We start from the raw sequence: 26341 nt of genomic DNA, 5'->3' as shown, positions 1-26341 counted from the left end.
GTGCAGGGGCTCAAGTACTTGGGCCATCTTCTACTGATTTCCCAGGCCATAGCAGAGAGCTGGATTGGAAGAGGAGCAGCCGGGATTAGAACTGGCACTCATATGGGATGCTGGTGCTTCAGGCCAGGGCTTTAACTCGCTGCACCACAGTGCAGGCCCCTATCTGATAAATTTTCTAAGAACTATGGAATAATACCAACCTTACTAAAACTCTTCCACAGAAAAGAGAAAGGAGGATCATGTCCTGACTTATTTTATGAGGTTAGAATAACATGAATAACAATCTCTAAGGAAAACATTTCAGGGGGCCAGCGCTGTGGCACAGCAGGTTTAAAGCCCTGGCCTGACGCGCTGGCATCCCATATGGTGCCAGTTCTAGTCCCAGCTGCTCCTCTTCTGATCCAGCTCTCTGCTATGGCCTGGAAAAGCAGTAGAAGATGGCCCAAATCCTTGGGCCCCTGCACCCGCGTGGGAGACCTGGAAGAAGCTCCTGGCTCCTGGCTTTGGATAGGTGCAGCTCCAGCCATTGTGGCCATCCGGGGCGTGAACCAGTGGATTGGAAGACTTCCCTCCCTCCCTCCCTCCCTCCCTCCCTCTCTCTCTCTCTCTCTCTCTCTCTCTCTCTCCCCACCTCTACCTCTACCTCTCTCTGTAACGCTTTCAAATAAATAAATCTTTCAAAAAAAAAAAAAGAAAATATTTCAAATGAAAATTATAAGCCTAAACCATCTATCAGCAAATTAAATGAAGTGCTATAAAGGTTAACATATCTTGACCAAAACCTCCACAAGGTTGGCTTAGCAACAGAGAAATAAAAATTCAATTAATGTAACTGACACTACATGGAATAAAGGGAAAAAATAACACCAATGTAACAAATACAATAAAATTAACTTGAGAAAGTATCAAAAATCTATTCAAAATAAAAGTACCTAGGTAAAGAAGAACAGAATAAGATAATCCATAAAAAGCCCTCATGCTAACACCATACTTAACAGTAAAACATCAAAACTTTTCTGTCCTATCTGTGAATGAGATAAGGGTATTCACCCATCACTGCTACTGTGAACACTGTATGGAGGGGCTGGTGCTGTGGCACAGCAGGTTAAAGTCCCAGCCTGCTGTGCCGGCATCATATATGGGTGCCAGTTCGAGTCCCAATTATTCCACTTCTGATCCAGCTCTCTGCTGTGGCCTGGGAAAGAAGTAGAAGATGGCCCAAGTCCTTGGGCCCCTGCACCCGCGTGGGAGACCTGGAAGAAGCTCCTGGCTCCTGGCTTCAGATCAGCTCAGCTCTGGCTGCTGCAGTCATTTGGGCAGTGAACCAGCAGATGGAAGACCTCTCTCTTTCTCCAGCTCTACCTCTCTCTGTAACTATTGCCTTTCAAATAAATAAAATAAATCTTAAAAAGCAAAAACATTGCACGGAGATCTCAGCCAATACCATAAGTCAAGAAGAAGACATTAAAGGTAAAAGTAATGGACTAGGTGTTGTTACTGTGGCACACTGGTTAAGCTCCACCCGCAATTCCAGTATCCCACATGAGCACCGACTGCTCCACTTCCAGTCCAGCTCCTGCTTCTGTGCCTGAGAAGGCAGCAGAAGGTGTCCCAAGTACTGGGTGAAGTTCCTGGATTCAGCATAGCCCAACCCGCCTGCTGTGGCCACTCAGGGAGTGAACTAGCAGATGGAAGACCTCTCTCCCTCTCTGTGACTCTGCCGTTCATATGGAAAAAAAAAAAAGAAAGGTAAAGTTGTGATGCCTAAATTTTCCTCAAAGAAATCATTCCTTTTAACATGCTGTCACAATTTTTGCACTAATGTGGTAACTGCTGGCCTCAAGAAATTCAACAAATACTGTTATCCTTAGGCTTTTCTTCCTCCTCTTCTCTTTCTCTAGTCATCATCTGTTTAAGAAGACATTGTGGCGTAGTAGGTAAAGCTGCTGCCTGCTACGCCAACACCCCATATGGGTGCCAGTTCAAGTCCTAGCTGTTCCACTTCTAATTCAGCTCCCTGCTACTGTGCCTGGGAAGCAGAAGATGTCTCAAGTACTTAGGCCCCTGCATCCACGTGGGAGACCTAAATGAAGCTCCTGGCTCCTGTCTTCTGTATGGCCCATCCCTGGTTGTTGCAGCCATTGGGGAGTGAACCAGTGGATGGAAGATCGCTGTCTCTCTCTAACTCTCCCTTTCAAATAAATAAATAAATCTTGAAATATAGTAAAGGAGAAAAAAGCAATAGCAAATAGATCTTTATGTCTAGAAATATCAGTGTTAGAACATTATGAACTTGAAAGTAATGTATAAAACCTATTCTGTCTCTCAAGAAAAATGGTGGGAGTTGACACTGGATTGGTACAGTGAAAGAATTCTTTTTTTTTTTTTTTTTTTAAGCTTTATTTACTTATTTAAAAGGTGGAGTTAGAGAGAGAGAGAGATATTCTGTCCACTGGTTCACTCCCCAAATGGCCACTATGGTCAGAGCTGGGCTGGTCTGAAGCCAAGAGCCAGGAGCTTTTTCCCGATCTCCCATGTGGGTGCAGGAGCCCAAGCACTTGCACCATTCTCTGAACTAGAACCAGTGCCTATTTGTCCTGCTGGTGCTGTAGATGGTGGCTTAACCCACTGTGCCACAGTGCCAGCCTCCCTCCTTTACTTTTAAAAAAATTTATTAATTTGTTTGAAAGGCAGAGTGTGGGAGAGAGCCCATCTACTTGTTTCACTCCCCAAATGCCCACAACAGCCAGGGCTGGACCAGGCCAAAGCCAGGAGCCAGGTCTCCCACACAGGCAGCAGGGACTCAACTGAGCAATCACCTGCTGTCCCCCAGGGGTGCACTGGCGGGGAGCTGGAGGAGCGAGCAGGGGGATGCAAATCCAGGCACTCTAATATGGCTGCAGCATCACAGGCAGCCAAACACCTACCCTCCTTTATCTTAGCAAAGTGCTGAACAAGGGGCTGTTTTTGGCATTATTACTGTATTATCACTGTTGAGTCTAGAACAGTGTCATTTATAAAGATTATATTAGACAATGAATCAAAAAAGATTTGAGTAAGGAAAATACATGGTTTCATGGCATTACAGTTACTAAGAGAGCCTTAAGAAAAAGACTACTTTCTCTCTGTAATTAATTTAATTTTAGAAATGTATTTGAAAGGCAGAGAGACAGAGACAGAGACAATTCTCATCCATTAGGATTCTCTCCCCAAATGCTCACAACAGCTGAGGCTGGGCTAGGCCAAAGCCGTGAACAGGGAACTCAATCCAATTTTCTCATGTGGGTGGTAGGAACTGAGCCAGAACCTGCTGTCTCTTAGAGTCTGCATTAGCAGGAAGCTGAAGTCAGTAGGTGGAGCTGGGTACTGAACCCTGGCACCCCCGTGTAGGACATGGGTGGTCTTAACCACTAGGCTAAATGCCTACCTCTCTGAAACTGTTTGATATTCTAAGTGAACCAAGTCAGATCTAGAATACTTCCTACGATTTTTAACTGTTTCATGAGTTTATTACTGCTATATTTCAAAAGAAAGATACTGTTATCACCATTCTACCTCCTGCAGCCAAGCAGCCCTGTCTTCCTGAGCCCTTCTTGGGCAGGCAAGCCTCCTCATTGGAAGGGCTGGGCCCTCACCGATTGCTGGTGTGGACGTCTCCTTCAGTTTCCCCTTCTCCTTCTCCCTCAGAGCCATCTCCCTCCTGGTGCCCAGTGGTGGTGCTGATGGCGCCAGTGCTTGAGCTGACACTTCCTGGTCCAGCTGGATGACCCTCAGCCGTGGCATCACCATAAGCACTGCTCCGGCCAGACACTACAGAGAAATGGTTAAAAAAAAAAGGCATACATCAATTCCCAAAGTATGGAGCACTCCGAAATCAGCAATGGTTAGAAGATAACTGGTAGATCTAGACACTTTTCCTTGCATGTGCAGTTAAATAAGCACTGAATTCATGACCTTGGCCCTGTAGCGCTGTGCTAAACCACTCGCACAGCAGCCACTGATGCCTCCACTGTCCATAAACTCCACCTACAAAAACCAGCTTAATCTCAACAGCTGATCAATTTCTATCTCATACTGCAGAGGAAATATAAACTGTACAGGAAATTATCAGCTACTCAATCTCCTCCATAAAAAGTTTTCATTTCCAATTGTTAACCACAGACTGATTTATAAGGTCAAAGCACAGCGCCTTTGTCATGCTCCCTCATTCTAGAGTCCCAACTCATCAACTGGTATGCTCGGAGGCTGGCTTGCTATGTTATCACATCAGATCACTAACAGGATTGCCTAAAAATATCCTCCCCTAACAGGTAGAGAGGAAAAATCCCAGAGGGTAATGGGTCTCAAGGTCACACTGTAAGTGTCTCAGGCTAACTACAATTGGGTACTATGCAGCCACATTGCTTTTCTCCTGCTGACAGAAATAAAAGCCACTTATATAATATTTCAACATGAACCCCACTGGGCTACTATCACTGAACATTTTTAAATTCCAGGATTGAGTTCAAATTAATTTCACAAGATTTCAATGAATCTCTACAACATCGCTATGCAAAACAGCAAGTCAAGGCTCCAGGCAGGGATCCCTGCTCTGTTCCCACCCTCTGCCCAAGGAGATCAGGACCCCCAGGCACATTACCACTGTGCTCGCCAGCCACTGAGTCCACCGCACTTCCGCCGCTCTCCGAGCCCACACTGCCACCATGGTCGGCAGGAGAGGTCCGAAGGGTAGAGCCATCCGTTGCTGCTGTGCTGCCCTCGTCGTCTGAGGCTGGAGCTGAGAGAGTAACAAGAGCTGTTACAGGGAAAAACCCCTCCTTGGGGTGAAAGCACCAAACCTCAAAGTGAAGTTTACACGTCCTGTCACCAGAGGAGAAAGGGAAAGATTTGCTGTGCCGGTTAATCACTAACAGAACAAACACTACACATGGTGCACTGCAAACAGTACTCAGACAGAGTGAAAACCCAGGTCACTGGGCATTTCCTCGCTGCTACATTACAGCGCAGAACCTGTGACATGGACACGAGTTTCTAGCTCAACGCTTCATGGTCACCACGGACTAGGTGTTACTGACACCTGCTGAGAGACCTTACACTGGCCATTGCCATTCAAAGCACAGAAGTCTAAATTGAAATGAGATTTGTTTTGTATTTAATTTGTGCTTCTGTTAGGAAATCACTTATCCTGAGCTCTTGAATCGACCCTGTTCGGTTTTTATTTTTAATCAAGTGGCCCAGAAGGGAGCTCACTGGGAAATTCACACTTCCTAATCATCGTCACCAAATGCTAATAATGAAGCAAGGGAACTCCCCAGAGACAGCCACAGCATCCAGGGCCAGGGCTGAGCTGAGACAGGAGGACAATGCTGCAGGAGACACATGGGAGGAGAGCCGAGACACCACAGAGCACAGGGCCAGGGCTGAGCTGAGACAGGAGGACAATGCTGCAGGAGACACATGGGAGGAGAGCCGAGACACCACAGAGCACAGGGCCAGGGCTGAGCTGAGACAGGAGGACAATGCTGCACATGGGAGGAGAGCCGAGACACCACAGAGCACAGGAGGAACAGTAACGGTGACTGCACAGCTGAATGACAGCAACTGAAGAGACCTGAGGAAAGCAACAAGCCACGGCAGCAGGTAGGGACAGCCAGTTTCTCCCTTTCCTGTCTATCTAGGGTAACACTCCCCTCAGACCCCTCCCTCCAAAAAGAAAGAAAAACACAGAGATGCATCGGTATGAAAAATTATAAATCAACCCTAAATCACTCAAAGGTTGATTTTCCAGTGGATTTTTCATCCTCTATTTGGTCCCAGTCTCTATTCAGAAAATATTTTTTGTTCCTATCAGATTGGGAAAAATTAAAACACTCACTCTCAAGCTCACGGATCCTTGATGGTTTAAGCTACTTTGACTGAAAGCTTTGAAGCATAACTTAGCTACTTGCAACTTTACTTTTATTTGCAGACATAAAAACTATGAACTCAATTCCTGGTCTCCCTTTTAATATTGTCTAAAATGTTAGAACTCTGACAGTAACTTAAGCCCTAAAACTCATCAGCCTACCAGCTGCTCTCTCAGCCTTTCCTTGGGGAATTAGCTGAAGCGGGGGCAGGGGGACGACACAACGGGCATGCAAAGTGTAAGGAGGCGGAGCCATGAGCATCACTGCCAAGCTGCATCACTATGCCATCTACACCCAGATTTCTAAAGCCAAGGCAGAAGCAGGAAGTCCAGAATGGCCTGTCAAAGCAGCTGCCCATTACACTCTCACAGCACCGGAAACAAGGCCAGAGGGTCCTAGGGCCCTGAGCCGTGCTCCTCGCTGTGGACAGTTACCTGATGCTGTGGTGTCAGAGAGGGTTCCTGCGTCCAGAGAGGAAGAGCTGGGTGCCTGGCCGGACAGTCCCAGGCTCTGCAGGCCCAGGGCACTGCTGCTGCTGCCTGAGAAACAAGTGGAGAGTGAACACAACGTCCCCTCCAAGCCCCATCCACAGCACAGCTTTGGCCAACTGCTGCCCTCTGGAGTCTCCCTTTGGCCTAGAGGAAGTTAATCAAGAGCCACTGCTGTCCACCCACCAAGGTCAATGACAAAGGAATGCTTCCATGGAATGCTTCCTTCAGCGAGACATAGGCTGGAGGAACCCAACAGATGCAGGGAGAAATAATCCAAAAGGCCCAACAAGAAGAAACTATGAGACTGGCTTCCAGACAGAAATGCCCACCACAATCCCTCTCACTCTCCACCTGTATCTCTGAACAGCTCTCACCCAGATCAACCTTTCCCCAAATCTGGGGTCGAGCTACGTCAGCTAGATATCAGTAACTGCCCAGCGCTCCTTCCTGTGCGAGGCCAGGGGCGGCTTCGCTCCTGGAGCTGCCTTCTACCTTGCTGGTCCTGCTGCAGGCTCAGGGCGATGGCAAGCTCCACCATGGTCTCATCATCGGCATCGGGCGGGATGTCCAGCATGGGGGGGAAGCCCTCTGCACCTGCCAGTAGGGCCTCCAGGGGAGACGGGTTGCCATTGTTGACATTTTCAGCTGTTTCCAGGACCATCGACTCAGACTGCAGACAGAAAGTTTTATTAGTGGAAATGGAAACTTTAGGAAGTCCACTGAATAAGAGCACAGAGAGAGTATGCAGCTCCTCCCCCTTCTCCTGCTGCCAGAGACTCACCACCATCTCGAAATCTCCATGGTCCACCTCACTCTGCTCCTGGCTTTCCTGACGGATGTGACCACCATTCGGGATCCCTGATGACTGCATTTTCTCATCTGCATCATCATCATCATCATCATCCTTGTCTCCTGAGTCAGAGAAATCCCAGTCACCTAAGGGTGTGATAAGCCATGGGCAACAAAAACCCAAGACAAGCTACCAGCTGGCATCTGTGCTTTAGAGGAAAGCTCCGGGGTGCTATGCCTGGCCTTGTTCTTTTGCTTCTTGACCTAGCGGGACCTAGGATCCTGGATTTCCACAAAGCAGAGATATCGGAGACCCGCAGGACCCACAGGAGACCTTGGATAAGGCCAGAAAAATAAAAGAACTGATATGTTCACATTATGTGTCATGTCAGTTTGAGTTTATTTCACTAGGTTTTTCTCCAAAACAACTATGTCAATGAGATTGTTATTCTACTATATAACTATTACATAGAAGAACCAGAATTGAAATGTAAAAGCATCAAAGGGAAAAAAAGAACACCATGATAGGTCTCACTAGGGTCTGCTTCTGCAGGAAGGCAGGGGAGGCCTGCTACACAGGAAAAAGTCTAGGGGAGACTCCTGACTGTCAGAAGAGGGTGGAGACCTCATCTGCCATTCAGTGGGTGATGAAAGCATTACTTCAACAAAAACATAGACTATCCGCGCTCTAGCTTCTTCTCAGATAAAACAGCTACAAACTGCTACTGAACTCTTCCTAAGCTTAAATAAGGGGCATGTGTTTGGCAGAATGGTTATGATGCCTGATGCCCACTTGGGATGCATACATTCCATATCCGTGTTCCTGAGTCCGAATCCCAGCTCTGCTACTGATTCTAGCTTCCTGCTAACACAGACCCTGGGAGTCAGCATAGTTCCCTGACTCCCAGGTGGGAGACCCAGACTGAGTTTCTGGCCCAGTCCCAGCTATTTCAGGCACCTGGGGAGTTTATCAGTGAATGGAATGTCTGTCTCTTTAAAAAAAAAAATCTTAAATTAAAAAAAAAAAAAAACCACTTAGATAAGTGATATTGAAGGAAGAGCGTCTGAATGTGACAGCATCATATACATTCCTCTAGATCTGCACCATCCCAGAGTAGCCACTAGGCACAAGTAGGAACTGAGCACTTAAAATGTGGCTACTACAGGACGGCGCCGCGGTTGCCCCTCTTCCAGGCCAGCTCTCTGCTGTGGCCCGGGAGTGCAGTGGAGGATGGCCCAGGTGCTTGGGCCCTGCACCCCATGGGAGATCAGGAAAAGCACCTGGCTCCTGGTTCCTGCCATCGGATCAGCGCGGTGCGCCGGCCGCAGCGCGCTGGCCGCGGCGGCCATTGGAGGGTGAACCAACAGCAAAGGAAGACCTTTCTCTCTGTCTCTCTCTCTCACTGTCCACTCTGCCTGTCAAAAATAAATAAATAAATAAAAATAAAAAATAAATAAATAAAAAATAAAAAAAAAATGTGGCTACTACAAATGAAGATGTGCATTTTATTGCATGAAATACACATTGGCTTTCAAAGCACCAAAAAAAACTAATTATTTCACTAATAAATTCTTACATTGACTACAATGTTGGAACAATAGTTTTGATACAGTAAATTGTTAGTAAATTAATTCACTTCCTTTTACTCTTTATACCATGCTACAAGAATATTTTAAATTAGATACATGACTTTCATTTGAAATTTACTTCTAAATAAAAGCAAGACAGCATTTTATAAAAGAATGCCAGCATCTCGTAAAGCTGTTTTTACTAAAATGTTACCCCCTTGACTGTGTCCATGTCTATAGTGCGGGAGATGTCTGTGAACCTGCCACCAAACTTACTGTAGGTAACTTCATTGAGGAATCTCCCCTTCAGGCAACAAAACATTACCTTCAATGAAGAACTTTTGTTCCAGGTAAAGTATACTTTTCCTGAAAAATCTTCTCTCTTTGGCCTTTGTGATTTTTCTAATTATCCTTATTTTATTTTTACTATGGTTACTGCAAAGTTTCCAGCCAAAGACAAGATAGTCACTTAACCATGCAGGATCCTGTCAAGCACTGTCCGCATATTTAATTTGATTTTACTATAGAACCTTTGTTTTCCTACAGCCTTGATTTTATTTTTTGTCCTAGTTATAATATTTTTATATATAATTTTAAATTTCTTATGGAAGATGGAAAGGGTAAAAATGAATAAATACAGATCTCCAAGACTGTGGTGAACAGGAACATACCGTAATGCCGCGCCTGCTTCCTTCCCTCCCACCCACACCTGATGTCCAAACCCAGACCTCACATTACCCATTGGCGTGTTGCTTCGAGGGGAGGAGGGCAATGTCACATGTCTCCGTTTGTTCCTGGGCCTTAGGACTCGAATTAAAGCTTGTTTACAAGAGAAGCTCACAGCAGGATCCTGAGGTTTAAAAGTGAACTGTCAAGCTTAGGTTTTATATTATTCATGAAACAATATCTAAAACACTTGTTTTTCTTGGTCAATCATTACTTGCATGTGGAAGACCTATCTACTCTCACCTACTAAGTAGACAGCTTAGCAGGTTAAGTTCATCCACATTTCCTGCCCTGGCCTGAGGCCCCACCGAGCACCTTCTTGTCCTTCAGCTGCTGGTAACAGGCTTGCAGACCGTGTGCTTCTGAAGCCACTCTGGCTTTCTACGAATGGACTCATCAGACGACCAACTCAGTACTGCTCACCCTAGCTCCATGCTATAACAAGTTTATCAAACACTTTCCTTCTGTGACAACATCACTGGAAATAGAAACCTTGATGTGCTCACTCCATGTTCATTTAAGTTTACTTATCACTAACTATGTAGCAATAACCAGATTAGTCCCTCAGGATTTAGCACTGGACAAGAAAAACCAAGTACATCCCCCTTCTAAGTCTTCCTTTTTCATAGAGTAAGATCTGAAAGCTTTTACTGATATTTGAAACTCTTAATTCCAATCATCTTCTTTAAGTCTATTTCATTAGGTTAGTAAATGACTTTAAAGGTCATCCAGATAATCCTGGGCTGTGGGAGATATGGGGAGCTGTAACAATACGTACAGGACACAATAGCATCTGCATGTAGATCTTGGATGCTGTGTTAATACAGTCCAGCTCACAAGTACAGTAGCCATGGATAATGTCTACCAGTGCATTGACAGTAGCTTCTATGTGAGTTAGGCCTAAAAGGAAGAAAAACATTATCTGAAAACCTGATGGAAAAACCTCTAGCTACTTGAGCTACTAGAGCGATTCCCAATCCAGCTCCTTGTTAACACACCTGGGAAAGCAGCAATAGATAGTCCAAGTGCTTGGGCCCCTGTCACCCATGTGGGAGACCCAGATGGAATTCTAGGCTCCTGGCTTCGGTCTGGCCCAGTACTGGCCATTGTGGCCATTTGGGGAGTGACCCAGCAGATGGAAGATCTCACTCTCACTTTCTGTCTTTATGTCTCTCTCCTTCTATCTCTGTAACTCCTTCAGATAAATATTTTTAATTTATTTATTTGAAAGGCGGGGGTGAAGGGGGGGAGGGGGAGGGGGAGGGAGAGGGAGGGAGGGAGGGAGAGAGAGGGAGAGAGGGAGAAAGGGAGAGAGGGAGAGAGAGAGAGAGAGAGAGAAAGAGAGAGAGAATGAATCTTCCATCCACTGGTTCACTCTCCAAATGGCTGCAATGACCAAGGCTGGGCCAGGCTGAAGCCACAAGCCAGGAACTTATAGTTCTCCCATGTTGGGCCATCTTTTGCTGCTTTCCCAGGTGCATGAGCTAGAAGCTGGATTGGAAGTGAAGCAGCTGGGACTAGAACAAGTGCCAAAATGGGATGCCGGCTTCATAGGCACCAGCTTAACCCACTATTCCATGACACTGGCTCCAATAAATAAATCTTAAAAAAAAAAAAAAAGGAAAAGGCTTCCCAGATTATCCTGCGTCAAAGAATAAGTAGCTGTCTATTCTCTACAAGTGTCAACAGAAAGTGAGAGAAATGCGACAAAGCAGGCAGATATTAAATGTCTCCTAACTACCCCTCAACCTCAGGTGATGACAAAACAGGAACTTAGCTTACCTTTATTACTATGCAAGTAACCTCCAAACAAAAAGGATGGGTCATTCTACTTTTTATATTGCTATTCAGATCCTTATTCCTCCACCTGAACTTTTTGGTATTGAGAAGTTAGGTATCAAAGGAAGTAGTAGCCTGAAAATAGAATCATTGAAAGGCCAATGCTGGGGACAGCACTGTACATAGCAGGTAAAGCTGCTGTCTATGAAGCCGGCCTCCCATATGGGTGCTAGTTCGAGTCCCAGCTGCTCCACTTCCGATCCAGCTCTCTGCTATGGTCTGGAAAAGCAATAGAAGATGGTCCAAGCCATCTTCTATTCAGGAAGACCCTGAAGAAGCTCCTGGCTCCTGCCTTCAGATCGGCCCAGATCCAGCCGTGTGGCCATCTGGGCAGTGAACCAGCAGATGGAGCACCTCTCTTCTGTCTACCTCTCTGTAACTCTACCTTTCAAATAAAGAAATCTTTTTTTAAAAAAGTATATAATTTTAAAAAGAAACAAAACCAGAAAGGCCAATACTTAGCTTTTAATTTTTGAACTGGCTTTGAATCATGGTTTTAAAAAATTTTTTAAAACAATTATAGACTGGCACCGTGGCGGCAGCACCCTGGGTTCTAGTCCTGGTTGGGGCACCGGATTCTGTCCCAGTTGCTCCTCTTCCAGTCCAGCTCTCTGCTGTGGCCCGGGAAGGCAGTGGAGGATGGCCCAAGTACTTGGGCCCTGCACCCGCATAGGAGACCAGGAGGAAGCACCTGGCTCCTGGCTTCACATCGGTGCAGTGCACCTGCCATGGCGGCCATTTGGGGGGGGGGGTGGTGAACCAACGGAAAAAAGGAAGACCTTTCTCTCTGTCTCTGTCTCTGTCTCACTGTCTAACTCTGCCTGTCAAAAAACAAAACAAAACAAAACTATAAACACCACGAAGGAGACACACACACACCCTTCGTGTGAACAGATGCAATACAAGACAACCCTACTCTCTGACACTGCTAAATCCTTGCAGTGAGAACGATGCACACATCTAACAGACTTTAGTATCTCAATTATTAATTCTGGACGAAGAGGGCCATGGGGTAAAGGTCTCAGCTGCTCAAAGACTACTCATACCAAGTTTTACTTTGTATCAAGAGCCAAGTATCCTTCCTTTTAACACTGATACCTGGAAGGCAGGCAGGTGCCAAGAAGGCATTCTTGGGTTTGGATGCATGCAGCTTCCAGAAGTGGTTCACAAGCTGAGTGATGAAACTACAGCAATCTCCTTCCAGCTGCTTCTGCGGTTCTTTCCCCTCATCCGCTCCTTCTAAGCAGGAGAAAGACAATTGTTAAGAATGGTAAGATGGAGATGAAATTTAATTTGTTTTAAGGTTAACTCAGGTCAAGGAAGCTTGCCTGGGGAGGGAGTTTCAAGTGGGGCCCCAGTCAATATGCCAACTATCCCTAGACTCCAGCAGGCACATCTAGGAAAAAAACAGTCTGGGAAAGGAATATCACAGAAAACAGCGTATGTTAGAAAGAAGTAGAAGGGGAAGCATTCAGGATCTTTACAGGCAGATTCAAAGATGTCGGTTCCAACTGTTCAACTTTTAAACCCTAAGGGAACATCTGAGATTTCTCTAGAATCATTTCGGGATTGTAATATTAGAAGAATGGGACAATGACCACATACAGAAGCAAGTAACAGAGTCGTAAAGGCATCAGTAAAGTATCTGACAATGGAAGAACAGGTTTGGGCTCCAGTCAACATGAGAAGAGACAAGGCAACAAAATGGAACACTAAGAAAGGCCACTGTGTACATGTAAAATAATGGCAAAAGAACAGCATTAAAGCGTAAGATACGACTCTATGACTTTAAAGCAAGCAGGGGCCAACCAATCTTAGCTTCACCCCGAAGATCCTAAGTAGCTGTAACTTCTGATGTCAACAACACTAAATAAACTTGAGGATCATCAGAGAGGTAGCACTGGAAGAGGAATTTATTAACATGGAACCACCCCAATGTCAAAAGCCCAGCCAGGTTTAAAGACTGGGAGTAAAATCCCCATCTGAGAGCACGAAGTCAGTCAAGGCCAGTGAGCACAGCGAGACTATGAGAAAGAAAGCAGACTAAACTGATTTCAGGACCACGGCCACATAGGCCAAGTTCACCTGTTTCCATCTGAGGCAGCTTTGACTCCGTAAAATGGACAAGGTTGTTAGGGCGCATGATGGCAATGGAACGAGCTGTGATCACCAGCCTCTGGAACACCTCGGGGTCCAAATCTTTGCCTTCTTTGGTGGATGTGTTGAGACACTGCACGGCTTTGCTCAGCAAGGCCTGATCCTAGGGAACGACAGGGTCACTGAGGATCAAACACAAGCAAGGGCTGGGCACCACTGGGCACTCACGCTAAGAGCTGAGGAAAGCTGGCAGGGACATGCTGTCAAGAGAACAGGCTAATTATCACTACCACTTAGACTAAGCTTCATAGTTGCTCAACAATGTTAAACTTCATCATATCTAAACCATTAAAGTCATCAAAAACCCAAAAGCCATGAGGTCATTATGAAAGAATGATAGGAAAATTGGAACCCGTGCAATTCTTCAGAACTGCAGCACCTCAGACTTCTTTCCTACAGCAGTAGAATTGTTTGTGTTTCCAAAACTGCATTTCTATGAGAGGCTCAGCAGTTAAACGCACATTTCTCCATTATCTGGTTGGAGACACAAAGGCTAACCAGGGCTTCTGGGCTGGTTGCTTCTCCCAGGGCCTTTCTTCCTTGTGGGTCTGAACTGTCTGTCCTCTTCTCCATCCACAGAAACTCGCCCAACTTTCTTCCTTTGGCAGCTCCCTACTCTCTTAGGAGAGACTCTCTCTGCCCAGATTTTCTCCAAGAGGCTCTCCAACAACTCAACAACTTTCACCAACAAGCACACCTGTCACATCATCCCACAGTGAGGGCAGTGGAAACATCTCAGCAATCCACCTCCCCTCACTCTTTTCCAGAGGGAGGCTCTCCATGCTCATTACCCCTTCTTCTGTTTCTTAAGCCTTGCTGATCAGCCCCGATTTACCAGAGACCCATGAGCTGACTCGTCTTCAGTTTTGGGTGGCATTCATTAAGTTCTCAGGGCACACCTGAGGCTCTGTGGGTCTGATCTCAACGCTATCAATCCTTCCTCCATTTCACTATGTCTTTGCTTTACACACAAAGAACCAACTGCCTTGTTTCCCTGCAGGACCGACAATTCCATTCTTACAAAAGGCATCCCGAGAGGGAACGATTACCTTGTGGCTGTGATAGGCCGAGCGGCTGGTGTGCAGGCTGGCCAGGAGGCTCTTGGACTGCTGCTGGACACTGGCAGGTGCTGGCAGGGACAGAAGCAAAGTTGCCAGCTCCTGAGCCGCATTCTTGTTTCTCTCCTGATGCAAAAGATGGCAGGGTTATCACTAATCCTATCAACCCAATGCAGAATAAACTGTCTACACTCCACCCTCCCCTTTCCATCCTTCAAGGGGCCCCAGGAGTTTGTTATACTCCACGGACTGCAAGGAAAAGATTTCAGAAATTAGAATCCTTCCAAACAGGAGAAGCAGCAGACCCCAAGCTCATGACTCCCAAGAAAGCACTCTTGTACCAAGACTCATCCTATTCTTCCACCTGCTGTCACCACAGGCCACCAAAAGTAGGACGCAAGGCCTTAAGCTAAAGCCTGCTCTGGAGCTTCTTTGCAAATCAAGATTATGCTATAAATGCTATTTTTTTTTTTTATAGCTGCAAGGGCTTGGGGTCTCAAACAACTCCACTGACTTCCCAGTTCTTCAGAAAGCTCCCATGTGCTTTGAAGAAGTAACTTGCCTTCTCGATGATTGGACCAACAGCAAAGCAGCTTTCCAGGGCTTCTAAAGAACTCACAACCAGCCTGGGGAGACAGAAAACCTGGCTTGAGTACAACCACCGTTTTCTCCGCCTTGTGCGTTAGCCTAGGCAAACTATAGCCGTGAGGACCTTGGGGACAGCTAATGAATGCCAAATACAAAATCAAAGCACAATAAGACCTGCCATAGGCACCATGCATATCGTTTCCTGTGTTACAGGCCAGGAGCTCGAAGATCAACCTGAGGCCATGTTCATAATCCATAACTCAAAGACAGGGCTTTTCTTCCTCAAAGAGGATAAATGTGCTTCCTTCTGCTGCCTGTGGCAGGGATCACTGAGATGGGTTTAACAGTCTTGATGCAATGGGACCCAAAGCTCAGGTGCCCAGAGATCAGTGGGCAAAGGGATCCACAAAGGGAAAGGTTAAAGCTGTCTTCTTATACCGGCATGGTTAAGGTTTTATTTTACTTAAACCTCCAAGAAAATGCACAAAGGCATTTCCCATGAGTCTCCAAGTAGGGAGAACAAACTGTATGTTTAGGTGCGTACCAACTACCAGCATTTGAGGGGCAATACAAAGCATCCTTAGAAAACTGAACAACTCCCCCCTTAGAGAAGGAGCAGGAAACCCATCTATTCAGAGGTACCAAGGAACATGCTCCCCAGGGCTTATTCCTTTGAATGTAATGTGGGATACTAAAAAGATCAACATCCTAACAGCTGAAGCTCTGGACAGAGAAAGTACGGAGAAAGCTGGAGAGGAAAGGGTTCAAGGTTACAGAAAGGGAATAAAGAACAAGGGAAGAGGTAACTGAGGTAGAAAACAAACAGGGACAGAACGAGCACTCTAGTGGCTCATCCGATGGCAAGACTTCTTTGTTTGCCCCTCTGCCCCCACCCAACTTCTCATCCACTACCGAGAAGAAGCAGATAGGACTGGGGTAAGGAACAGAGAGCTGAGAGAGTCTGACACGGCCAACACCAAGTGTGCACTCACAGTCCTCCGTATGCTCCACTGTTACACATGGAGAGCTTTGCAGCCATGCAATGACCAGGACAGAAAGAAGCAGGAGGACTCTTAACAGAAGCAGAATCAATGCAAAGCCACATCATTGGGCACACTGCTCTCTGACACACACTCACTCGTGCAGAGAAAAGAAAGAGGGCATACTAACCGGTCCAGCTTGGTTAGGGACTCAGTTTCAGAACTTGGGGGAGAAGCAAAGAAAAAAAAAGGAAAAAAATGTGAAGCTCAGAGAAACCTGGAAACACATCCTCAGCAAACCATATATGAACAGGGTGGGGGAAAAGAAAGAGAAAGACAGGGTGGAGGAGGCTGCTGGTGGGAAGCAGTGACTCCAAGCAAAGCTATTCTTATGACTTACAATGTAAGAAACTCAGTCTTACATCATGAATTATTTTGCCTACCATGGCAAACCAGCAGCTCCCTAAGACAAAGAAGCCAAGCACAATGCTTAAGAGTGCCACTGGAGGGAGCCTGAAGGTGACCTGGAACTCTGCTCTGAGATGCAGCAGCAGCCTCTCCTGCTGGCAAGGTTACTGCCATGGAGGTGGCTATTGTGGAGAAGATGAGAAGATGATGCCATCAGGATGGAAGGGAGGCTGTTTCCCTATGACCTCAGCAAGGCTGGATCCCAGTATCGTAGAGCAGCTTACGCACCTTCTGGTCTGCAGCCTCTGCCTACTGCAAAGGGTGCCTGAGCATTAAGACAAGGGTCAGAACTTCTGCTCAGGCAGACTCTGGCATCAGATGGCTCTGAGCACATTTTTCAGGTTTTATCTGCACACTAAGGAGACAGTGAATGTCAGGGAGTTACATGAAATTTTAGAAGTCATAGGCTAACTTGGGATGGTTATTAGAAGTGGACTGTTTCAAGCCACGGGAAGGTCTGGAGTGAGAGTGGAAAATGAAAACTGAAGCCAGCCCCCACCAGCACTGGTACCTCTCCAGGACAGTTCCACTGGTCGTAGTAGGGGCAGCTGAGTCGCTGTCTCCAGTGCCATTACTCTGGTTCAGGTTTGAAGGGCAGATGTTGCTGACAGAGGCAGAAGGGAATTCTTCAGGGGGCTCATCAGGCCAACCAAACTGCTCCTTAGTCTTGCCATAAATTTTTACAGCATCTATCATGGTGACACCTGCTGGATCCACCGAGGCCCCGACTGCAATAAGTAAGAGAAGCCTTTAGGAAGCCCATTGTCTAAAGGGCTAATACCACACCTCCAAAGACCAGACCAGATCATTCTAGGCAAAGGAGCAGATCACATCAATTTTACAGAGACAGAGGGATTTCATCTCCAGAGACATCAGCAGCTCTTTAATTGTGTACAGATGCCGAGTGCATGTAAACCAGTTCACGAATTGAGCCTACAAAGCTCCACTTGGAAAAGACCCAAAACATCACTGTAAGGAGCCCTTTGTGCTCTTAGGATATTGCATCTGCCCCCCCTCACACCATGGGGTCAACTGCTGAGCACTTCCTCTGTTCAAAGAACAGATCATCATCATTCACAACAATGGCAATTCTAGGAGAAAGAGCATCAGACAAGTGGCCAGTATATGAAAGAAAAGCAGCCAGTCTCAAGAAAGGCTCCTGGATTTGTACTCGGGATTTCAAGTATCCAAGGGCACAGCAAAGCACTGCTAAACACCTCTTAGCAAAGTGTAGCCTGAGATTTTCATCTGTGCTTTAAGAAAGCCTTGTGATGTCACAGCCAATCTGGCATCTTCTCTGCCTAAGGATGGAAGCAGCCCCATCAGTGAGGCTGACCCAACACCCAGACGTGAACACTTAACGGAACTTTACCCTGTTACTCTTCCCACTCTCTTTCCTGTTCCTTTGCCTTTTTTATTTTTCAAATGAAGCTCAAAAGTTTCCTGATGGCAGAGACCACAGACAAATCAGTAGAGCAGAGAGATCCCAGAATACTGGAGACCACAGATCAGTGACCCTAATTCAGCAGTCACAATGAGAAGGATGGAGTGTGCACCAGGGGTTGGTGACTCACTGAAGAGGTTCAGCTTCTTGTCAGCTTGCAGGGCTTCTTCTCTGGTGAACGGGAAGTCAAACCAGCGTGATCGACTCAGGTTGAGCTGCATGGTTCTGCCGAAGATTTCAATATAAGATGGGGCTCGCTCAATTGCCTGGGTCCCAATCTGGATCCGCATGCCTGTCATCACCATGGTGCTGTTGTTGTTACTAATCTCAATGGTGAAGCCACCAGGCTAGAGAGAAAAGGCACATACCAGAAAAATTAACAGGAATTCTTAAATTCACGCCTTGATGCCTGCCTCTGATATGTCTCAATGTGTTCCCAGGTTAAGACTTTTATCCTTCTTAACTCCCTAGAAATGACTTTCTTGCTTCCAAGGACTGGAACACAGAGGCAGGGAGTAGATTCTCTTCCATATCAGGTTTCCTTCTCCCCACATTAACAATGCCCTGTTGTCCTCTGCACAGTAATCGTGCTGGTAATGATGGAAACCTAACCTTATGGGATAGGAGTCCTTCATTTGTTAAGGAACCATGTAACTAGAATTGAGGGTTGGTGACTGAATGTGTGATTCACACATGCATTGTAGAAGATGTGTTCTTGCACCAGGGAATGAGTCCAGCCCAGCATAGTCCTCACCTTGGTGTTGGCCACATACATGCCAGTGGAATTCAGCCGGTGCTTTATCTGTTGTGCATTGTAGACCTGCAGGAGGTCATTGCCACCAAACTCCACATCTGTCAACTGCTGGTTGTGTTCAAAGAAGTCAATAGGGAAAGTCACCTGGCTGGATGTGCGGGTTGCTGTGGAGATCAGATTAGCAAAGAACATGGGTATATGCAGTTTCGACCACCTCTGCTCCCAGTCCACTTCCCCAAGGCTGAGCCCAACTCACACACTCTGGCCTTTCTAAGCATATTCTGGATCATAATGTGAGCATCAGCAGGAAGCCTGCATGAGGCCAGCTCTCCGGCTGTTATTCTCCCTAAGCACAACAGAGCTCAGTAACAAGAAACAACCTGGTATTGTGTGCCCTACAGTCTCTCTGGCAGTTGCTTTATTTAAAATTAAAAATGGAGGCCATCTCTTTACAGGATAAGCTCTGCCATTATAGAAAATATAGACCCTACAGAACAAATTTAAGATAATATGATGAACTTGCAAGGTCTTTGCTGAGCCAGATTCACTCACTACTAAATTTAAGCTTTCACTTCCCTGAGGAGTCCTCTCAGTCAGGAGCAAGATTACTCGCTCAGAGATGGGTTCTTCAATTGTCAGTGGGATCTACTATTCAATCAGTTCCATCCTGAAGGCAAGCCATTTCCTCTAAACTCAGAGAGAAAAATTTCTCAAACAAGGAGCAAGATACCACTCTTTCTGGACACCAAAGAGCTGCTGACCTACACCAAACAGCCAATGGGTGTTTGTCATTTGGAACCAAATCAGCTAGCACATATCCGTAACTTTACAAATGTGCAAATGGGACAGTCACCATCTCTTCCCAGACACTCATGGGTAGATTCTAAGTTCTGAGTCACTGTGTAGAAGACTCATTCTCACCCCCCACACACACACAGCCATCTTCCGAGAAGAGGCCTTACTGATCGTGGCTGTTTTGCGTTTTCGAACAGGCTTCATTATACTAATGACACTACTGGGCTGCAGGGATGGTTGGAGCCAATAGGAGGTGTTTTCCACATTGGCCATATAAATACGCAGGCTGCCATCTTCACACAGCAAGATCATGGTTGTCCGCTGCTGCTCATTGCAGGCTGTGTGCCTAATAGCAACCATGTCTTGGATCTAGGAAGAAGCAACAAAGGCATGTGTTAGTTCCCATGTGTACAGATCAGAGCCCACAAAGAGAGGAAGAGAGACAACCAGTTCAGTTAGGTAGGGTGGCACTGAAAGGTGTCTGAAAGAAAATGGATAATGTAGGCCCCCATAGGAACAGATAAGAGAAGAGAGCCAGCATTGTGCAGTGGGTTAAGTTGCAGCTGGTGATACTGGCTTCCCATATCTAAGTCCCAGTTTGAGGCCCAGCTGCTTCATTTCCAATCCAGCTCTTTGTTAATATGCCTAGGAGGTAGCAGATGATGGACCAAGTACTTGGTTCCCTGCTATCCAAGGAGAGACCTGGATTGAATTCCTGGTTTCTGGCTTCAGCCTAAACTAGCCCTGGATGTTCTGGCCATTTGGGGGTGTGAACCTGTCTCTCTCTTTCTGTTGCTCTGCCTTTCAAATAAAATAAATAAATGAATCTTTAAAAAAAAACAGCAAGTACAGGGAAAAAAATCAACATAACGGTATCTATCAAAATGAAGTGATGGGAGAACTTGGCACTGACCTTTGCTTTAGCAGGAAGAGTCTTGATCTCCTGGATGAGAAGGGTGTCTGGCCTCACCATGATCACCAGCGGCACACCTGTGGTTTGCTGGACACAGCACACCAAGCCAGGGTGGTTCATCACCTCAGACCACTGGCAAAGTGCAGGAGAAGTCTTACTGCCACCATTGGAACTGCAGACAACAAAAGTGGCCACAGTTAGAATGTTAATCACCACTTAAAGAGTTCTTTTCTTGACCTGGAAGCTGTCCTCTAACTAGCCACACGCCTGCCTCTAGAGTGGTATCTGTGGCCAGACTCCGCATGAGTCAGTGTTACTCTGAGGCTTACCCAGTCTCATACCCCCAGCATGTGCCCCTGGGAGGAGTCCTTGTTTAACATCTCCAATGCTGGGCCCTACAGTCTGAGAAGAGGTAGCCCTATGCACCTACAGGCTGTCACGTGCATAGGGCCATGACTGCTTAAGGAATGTGACCCACTGTCCTGTAAGGATCTCCAGACTCATTAAGTTTTAGGCAAACTGGTGTCCATTTCACTTCATTTCATCTCAAACCAGGTAAGTCCCAAAAGAGAGGCCAGAGAAAAAATGCTATAATGGCTACCCAATGGCAGCTAAGAAAGATATGAAAAAACCCTAAATCTCTCCTTCCTCCTTAAATAAAATTTTCACTACCTCACATAGCCCTCTGTTACCAAGAAACCTGATAGAAGCCTCTAACTCCAACACCACCCCCGCAACAACGCTCATGCTCAGTTTACTGACAGAGTTAAGTTTCCCCCAGGAAGTAAATTGAAAGGACATTATGGTGGGGCTAGTGCTGTGGCACAGCAGGTAAAACCACCGCCTGCAGTGCCAGCTGCTCCACTGCTCCCAGCTGCTCCACTTCTAATCCAGCTCTCTACTATGGCCTGGGAAAATAGTAGAAGATGACCCAAGTCCTTGGGTCACTGCACCTATATGGGAGACCCAGAAGAAGCTTCTGGCTCCTGGCTCCCAATCAGCTCAGCTCTGGCTGTTGCAGTCATTCGGGGAGTGAACCAGTGGATGGAAGACCTCTCTCTGCCTCTCTTTCTCTGTTTAAATCTGACTTTCAAATAAATAAATAAATAAATAGATAAATAAATCTTTTTTTTTTTTTAAGGACATTATGGCAAGATGAGTGCCTATCAGAAACTTGTCCCTCTTCAAATCTTGCTGAGCACATTTAAGTTCCATTCACTGTGGTACATGTTGTGGCACAGAGGGTTAAACTGCCACCTGAGCCACTGGCATCCCATATTGGAGTACCAGTTTGAGTCCCCAGCCACTCTGCCTCTGATCCAGCTTCCTGAGAAGCTAGCAAAAGATGGCCCAGGTACTTGGGCACCTGCCACCCATATGGAAGACCAAGATGGTGTCCTTGTCTATGGGCCTCCCCCCAACCCCCCGAACAAAGATTTATTTCCATCCACTAGTTTACTCCCCTAATCTCCCCTAATTGGCTGCAATGGCCAGAGCTGCGCCAATCCAAAGTCAGGAGCTTCCTCCGGGTCTCCACATGGGTGCAGGGGCCCAAGCACTTGGGCCATCTTCTACTACTTTCCCAGACCACAGCAGAGAGCTGGATCAAAAGAGGAACAGCCAGGTCTCAAACTAGTACCCATATGGGATGCCAACACTGCAGGCGGCGGCCTTACCCACTATGCCACAGCGCTGGCCCTGTGGCTATGGGCTTTGACCTAGCCCAGAGCTGGCTGTTGTGACCACTTGGACAATGAACCAGCAAATGGAAGACAGTCTCTCTGTGTGCCATTCTTTCAAGTAAAAAAGTCTTAAAAAATATATACATACACACACACATACACACATACTGCTTTGACTATACATTTTCATTTAGAGTTAGCAGTGGCCCAAACTACCTCTTACAGCTTGAGGTCTCCACAGTGGATGACAAACCACGTGGACAGCCCAACCTGTCAACCGTGGACATTGCTTGATTTTAAAGAGATGAGACTGCTGGAGAAAAATGCAGTTTCACCAGACTCAGAATAGTACTTGGGAGGGAAACAGAGACCCCCTACTGAATGTCAGCACATCCAATGCTCATTTCACCTTTTGATGTTGATGGGGAAGAGCTGTAACACCTCCAGAGTCATCCTGCTGATGGTGGCTGCGAATGATTTGCCTTGACAATAGCTGAAGAACAGCATCTGCAACACATGGGAGTAGTACACGGACACACCACCACCTGCCACCTGGCTGTTACTGTCCTGCAGGGACAAAGACATAAATTTACATTAACATCTCATTTTGCCTTGGCTACCAGCTTCCAGTTGATGCTGGTTACTAGTTTTAAGTCATGATTAAGTTTCCCAAACACCCTGATGGTAAAGGAACTTCAGGTTGTATCAGTTTATTCCTAAAGGACAAGAATTTCTGCTTTTAGGTTAAAAGTTAGAAGGGAACAAAGAGAACAAAGAGGAGTTGGTAAATGGATTAAATCTAGAGCAGAAGGCAATGGCAACACGTGCTCCACCTTCAAGTCTTCATGGTTGATTTCCAGCACATTAGTGACATAGAAGGGCCCCTGCTGGGCGCTGCTGGCCTCTTCCATTAGCTGTGTGTAGATGTAGCCAGCTGAAGACATTATGACGATGATGTTCTTCCCCTCCTCATTGAAGAGAAAAGTGACGTCTCTTATCTTTGAGCTCGGCAGAAGAAAGTAGAAGGTTGGACTCAAGGCGTCAACAGACAGGTCATAAATCTGCAGAACGGGAGAAAGACTAAATAAAGGAGCTCTTTTTCAGTCCCATCCCCAAATATCCCAGTGAATCTACACAGCTACAACTGTTGAGTGATGAGCACTCATTCTACATTCAACAAACACCTATAGGTGTTAGGCTCTGAGCATCCAAAGATGAATGAGGTACCCTTGATTGTCCCTCAAGGAATGATAGAGATGCATATAAAAATTTGACAACAAGTACAGTAGTAGTATGGGTATGTGGAAGGTGTTAACAGGTCAGTTCCGCATTGCCTACACACAGAAAGCCCCTGTCCAGCAGTGTAACAGAAGGCAACAATGTGTGCTGACTAGTTTCTGTTTAAGCTAGCATATAAAATGGAGACTAAACATTCTGGATTTAAAAGCAGAACAACTCTAGGACCCTATCATCAGAGAATTATAAGTGTACCTTGACAAAGTCTGCAGTGACAATTGCCAACTCAGTCTGTGAACCAGGCAACCACACAGCTTTGATGATGAAGTTCCCTGTTGCCAACTGGGGATGCAACACCAAGTGATCCGACACAGAGCCTGAGCTACTAAAGGTGAGCACGTGGCAGTCCTGGACAAGACGAAAGGAACACAATGGTTAAAAGAGGATCTGGAAAGCAGGCTAAAGGACACAGGGTGCTAGCACTCCCTTCACTCCCCTAATAGTCCCTGCCTTCATGTAAGGAATATGACAGCTTACATATCTAGGTTTCAAGAGCAAGCAAAGGGTGTTTCTAACACAGGAGCAATCTGAATAACCCAGAAGAAATGCATAGAAAGATATCCTTTGCATTCCAATAGCTTTTAACAATATAAACAATGAGTAAGAAGCAGCAGGGTTGAGAACAGGGGAGAGGAGACTAGGCTCCAAGGCTCAAGGTAATCCAACCTGAATCAGGATTTTTACCTTTAGCCCACAAACTGCCAGGTAGTCCTCCTTGCAGGGATTTCCAGTGAGGCTCAGCACAGTAAACGGGACTGGGGCAGAAGCCAAGCGGGTCAGAGTCAACTTCCTTTTGCTGGAATCGGCTTGCTTCAAGAGTGCAGAGAGCTGCAGAACAGTGATCTGCAAAGAAGCAACTACCAATTTATTCTTCACCCTCACCCTCTCAGAGAGCACAGACTAAGTTCACAGGGTTTTCGTGGGTAAGTCTATTTGGTGATTATTAGCCTCTATTTCTCCTGGTTGAAAGACAAGAAATGTCTCCCCCTTACTCCCCCGACTTCCAATGAGGGCAAAAGGGAGGAGCAAAGAAATCACTTCTCTTCAAAGAACCGTTCTACAAAAGCGACTGACAGTTCTTATGTATAACTCCTTTTCTAGCTTTTTCTGAATGTTTTTAAAATAATTTTAGAGCTGTTCCATGGACTATCCCTATTTTCGCTTACAGTAGTTTAAAACATTAGTAGCCGGCGCCGCGGCTCACTAGGCTAATCCTCTGCCTAGTGGCGCCAGCACACCGGGTTCTAGTCCCGGTCGGGGCGCCGGATTCTGTCCAGGTTGCCCCTCTTCCAGGCCAGCTCTCTGCTGTGGCCAGGGAGTGCAGTGGAGGATGGCCCACGTCCTTGGGCCCTGCACCCCATGGGAGACCAGGATAAGTACCTGGCTCCTGCTATCGGATCAGCGCGGTGTACCGGCCGCAGCGTGCCAGCCGCGGTGGCCATTGGCGGGTGAACCAACGGCATAGGAAGACCTTTCTCTCTGTCTCTCTCTCTCACTGTCCACTCTGCCTGTCAAAAAATAAATAATAAATAAATAAATAAATAAATAACATTAGTGGTGATGGTAAGGCCAGAAAATATCCAACAAAAAAATAGAACTGAGGCCGGCGCCGCGGCTCACTAGGCTAATCCTCCGCCTAGCGGCGCCGGCACACCGGGTTCTAGTCCCGGTCGGGGCGCCGGATTCTGTCCCGGTTGCCCCTCTTCCAGGCCAGCTCTCTGCTGTGGCCAGGGAGTGCAGTGGAGGATGGCCCAGGTGCTTGGGCCCTGCACCCCATGGGAGACCAGGAAAAGCACCTGGCTCCTGGCTCCTGCCATCGGATCAGCGCGGTGCGCCGGCCACAGCGCGCAGGCCGCGGCGGCCATTGGAGGGTGAACCAACGGCAAAGGAAGACCTTTCTCTCTGTCTCTCTCTCTCACTGTCCACTCTGCCTGTCAAAAAAAATAAAATAAAATAAAAAAAAATACAACTGAAACACCTTGCACTCCTCCAACTTCTACCAGTTCTAAAAAGCCACACAAACTCCCTGTGTCCTTAGAAGCTGTGAGGGCAGGGTGGGTTAAGCAAGGAACACTAAATCTTCCTAGGCAGGCTTTTGTCCTTCAGCCTGTATCCACCGCAGTACACAAAATGGGCAAGCTTGGAGCCAAGTGGTCTAAGTACTGGCTTGTCACTACCTTTTCCTAGGAGCATGAAGGATATGCTGAGTGGGATTTTACTAATTACAAACAGCCTCTACCTAGTCATACCAGATGTAGGTCTCATCAGATAACTCGGGGAGATCTATCCCAAAAATATTCTTTGGACTCAAAGGACTTTTCCTCAGACAACCAAGCTAAGCATGGTCATCTATCTGTTTTGCTTAGTATTTAGGACAAACATAACCTAAAATGAGTGAGACGAAGTGAAGACCCACCTTGCCCTTTTCGTGGCTGACAGCCAAATGCTGGCGGCGTCCGTGAGGGGAAGAGAGGACACACATAGCCACCCGCCTGAGCACATGGGCACTGATCAGCTGCCGAATTGTCTGGCCTTGATCTCCACTATAATTCATCCGAACATTCTCAAAGGCACCTTCCTGAGAGCCTAAGGTGGGAACCTGGCAAAGACGGAAGCAGAGAAATAAGAAGTAGGAGTGAAGGGATTCCTACACTATTCATGTGATTGAAGAGATTTCAAGTTCCAATCCCTGGATAGCTGGGTAAATTTATTGAAGTTATTATCATTCCAACAATAACGTGGCTGAGGGGAGAGAGGGGGAATTGTAGTGCAGTGGATTAAGCTGCCACTTGGATGCCTGCAATCCCCTATCAGAGCGCAGGTGTGAGTCCAGTCTACTTCACTTCTGATACAGATCCCTGTTACTGCACCTGAGAAAACAGATGA

The 26341-nt window shown here is 46.5% G+C and overlaps 1 protein-coding gene across 14 annotated transcripts in view; it reads right to left on the bottom strand.

Annotated features, from left to right (window-relative positions):
• The window catches only part of UBR4 (ubiquitin protein ligase E3 component n-recognin 4), a 158502-nt gene that overhangs the window by 62265 nt on the left and 69896 nt on the right, over nt 1-26341 (bottom strand). For 3 of the 14 annotated variants that reach the window (XM_051858039.3, XM_051858041.3, XM_089301431.1), the window contains 23 exons: nt 25872-26054; nt 24140-24298; nt 23651-23803; nt 22993-23220; nt 22569-22726; nt 20478-20649; nt 19732-19933; nt 18770-18933; nt 18146-18362; nt 17083-17299; nt 16294-16326; nt 15098-15161; nt 14527-14661; nt 13406-13580; nt 12649-12732; nt 12419-12559; nt 10260-10381; nt 9494-9605; nt 7179-7309; nt 6890-7067; nt 6341-6445; nt 4640-4777; nt 3636-3810 (listed from right to left, as the gene is read on the bottom strand). In XM_051858039.3, coding sequence (XP_051713999.2) covers nt 3636-3810; nt 4640-4777; nt 6341-6445; nt 6890-7067; nt 7179-7309; nt 9494-9605; nt 10260-10381; nt 12419-12559; nt 12649-12732; nt 13406-13580; nt 14527-14661; nt 15098-15161; nt 16294-16326; nt 17083-17299; nt 18146-18362; nt 18770-18933; nt 19732-19933; nt 20478-20649; nt 22569-22726; nt 22993-23220; nt 23651-23803; nt 24140-24298; nt 25872-26054 — 3446 coding nt within the window. The remainder of the gene's footprint in view (nt 1-3635; nt 3811-4639; nt 4778-6340; nt 6446-6889; nt 7068-7178; nt 7310-9493; nt 9606-10259; nt 10382-12418; nt 12560-12648; nt 12733-13405; nt 13581-14526; nt 14662-15097; nt 15162-16293; nt 16327-17082; nt 17300-18145; nt 18363-18769; nt 18934-19731; nt 19934-20477; nt 20650-22568; nt 22727-22992; nt 23221-23650; nt 23804-24139; nt 24299-25871; nt 26055-26341) is intronic. The other 11 variants (XM_051858042.3, XM_089301429.1, XM_070079218.2 and 8 more) reach the window with 9 other exon arrangements.

This window comes from Oryctolagus cuniculus, chromosome 7 (genome assembly GCF_051225735.1).
Source record: "Oryctolagus cuniculus isolate XC-2025 breed Fujian yellow rabbit chromosome 7, ASM5122573v1, whole genome shotgun sequence".
Classification (NCBI taxonomy): domain Eukaryota; kingdom Metazoa; phylum Chordata; class Mammalia; order Lagomorpha; family Leporidae; genus Oryctolagus; species Oryctolagus cuniculus.
The sequence above is the reverse complement of the archived record's forward strand: the minus strand, read 5'-3'. Positions and strand labels throughout refer to the sequence as shown.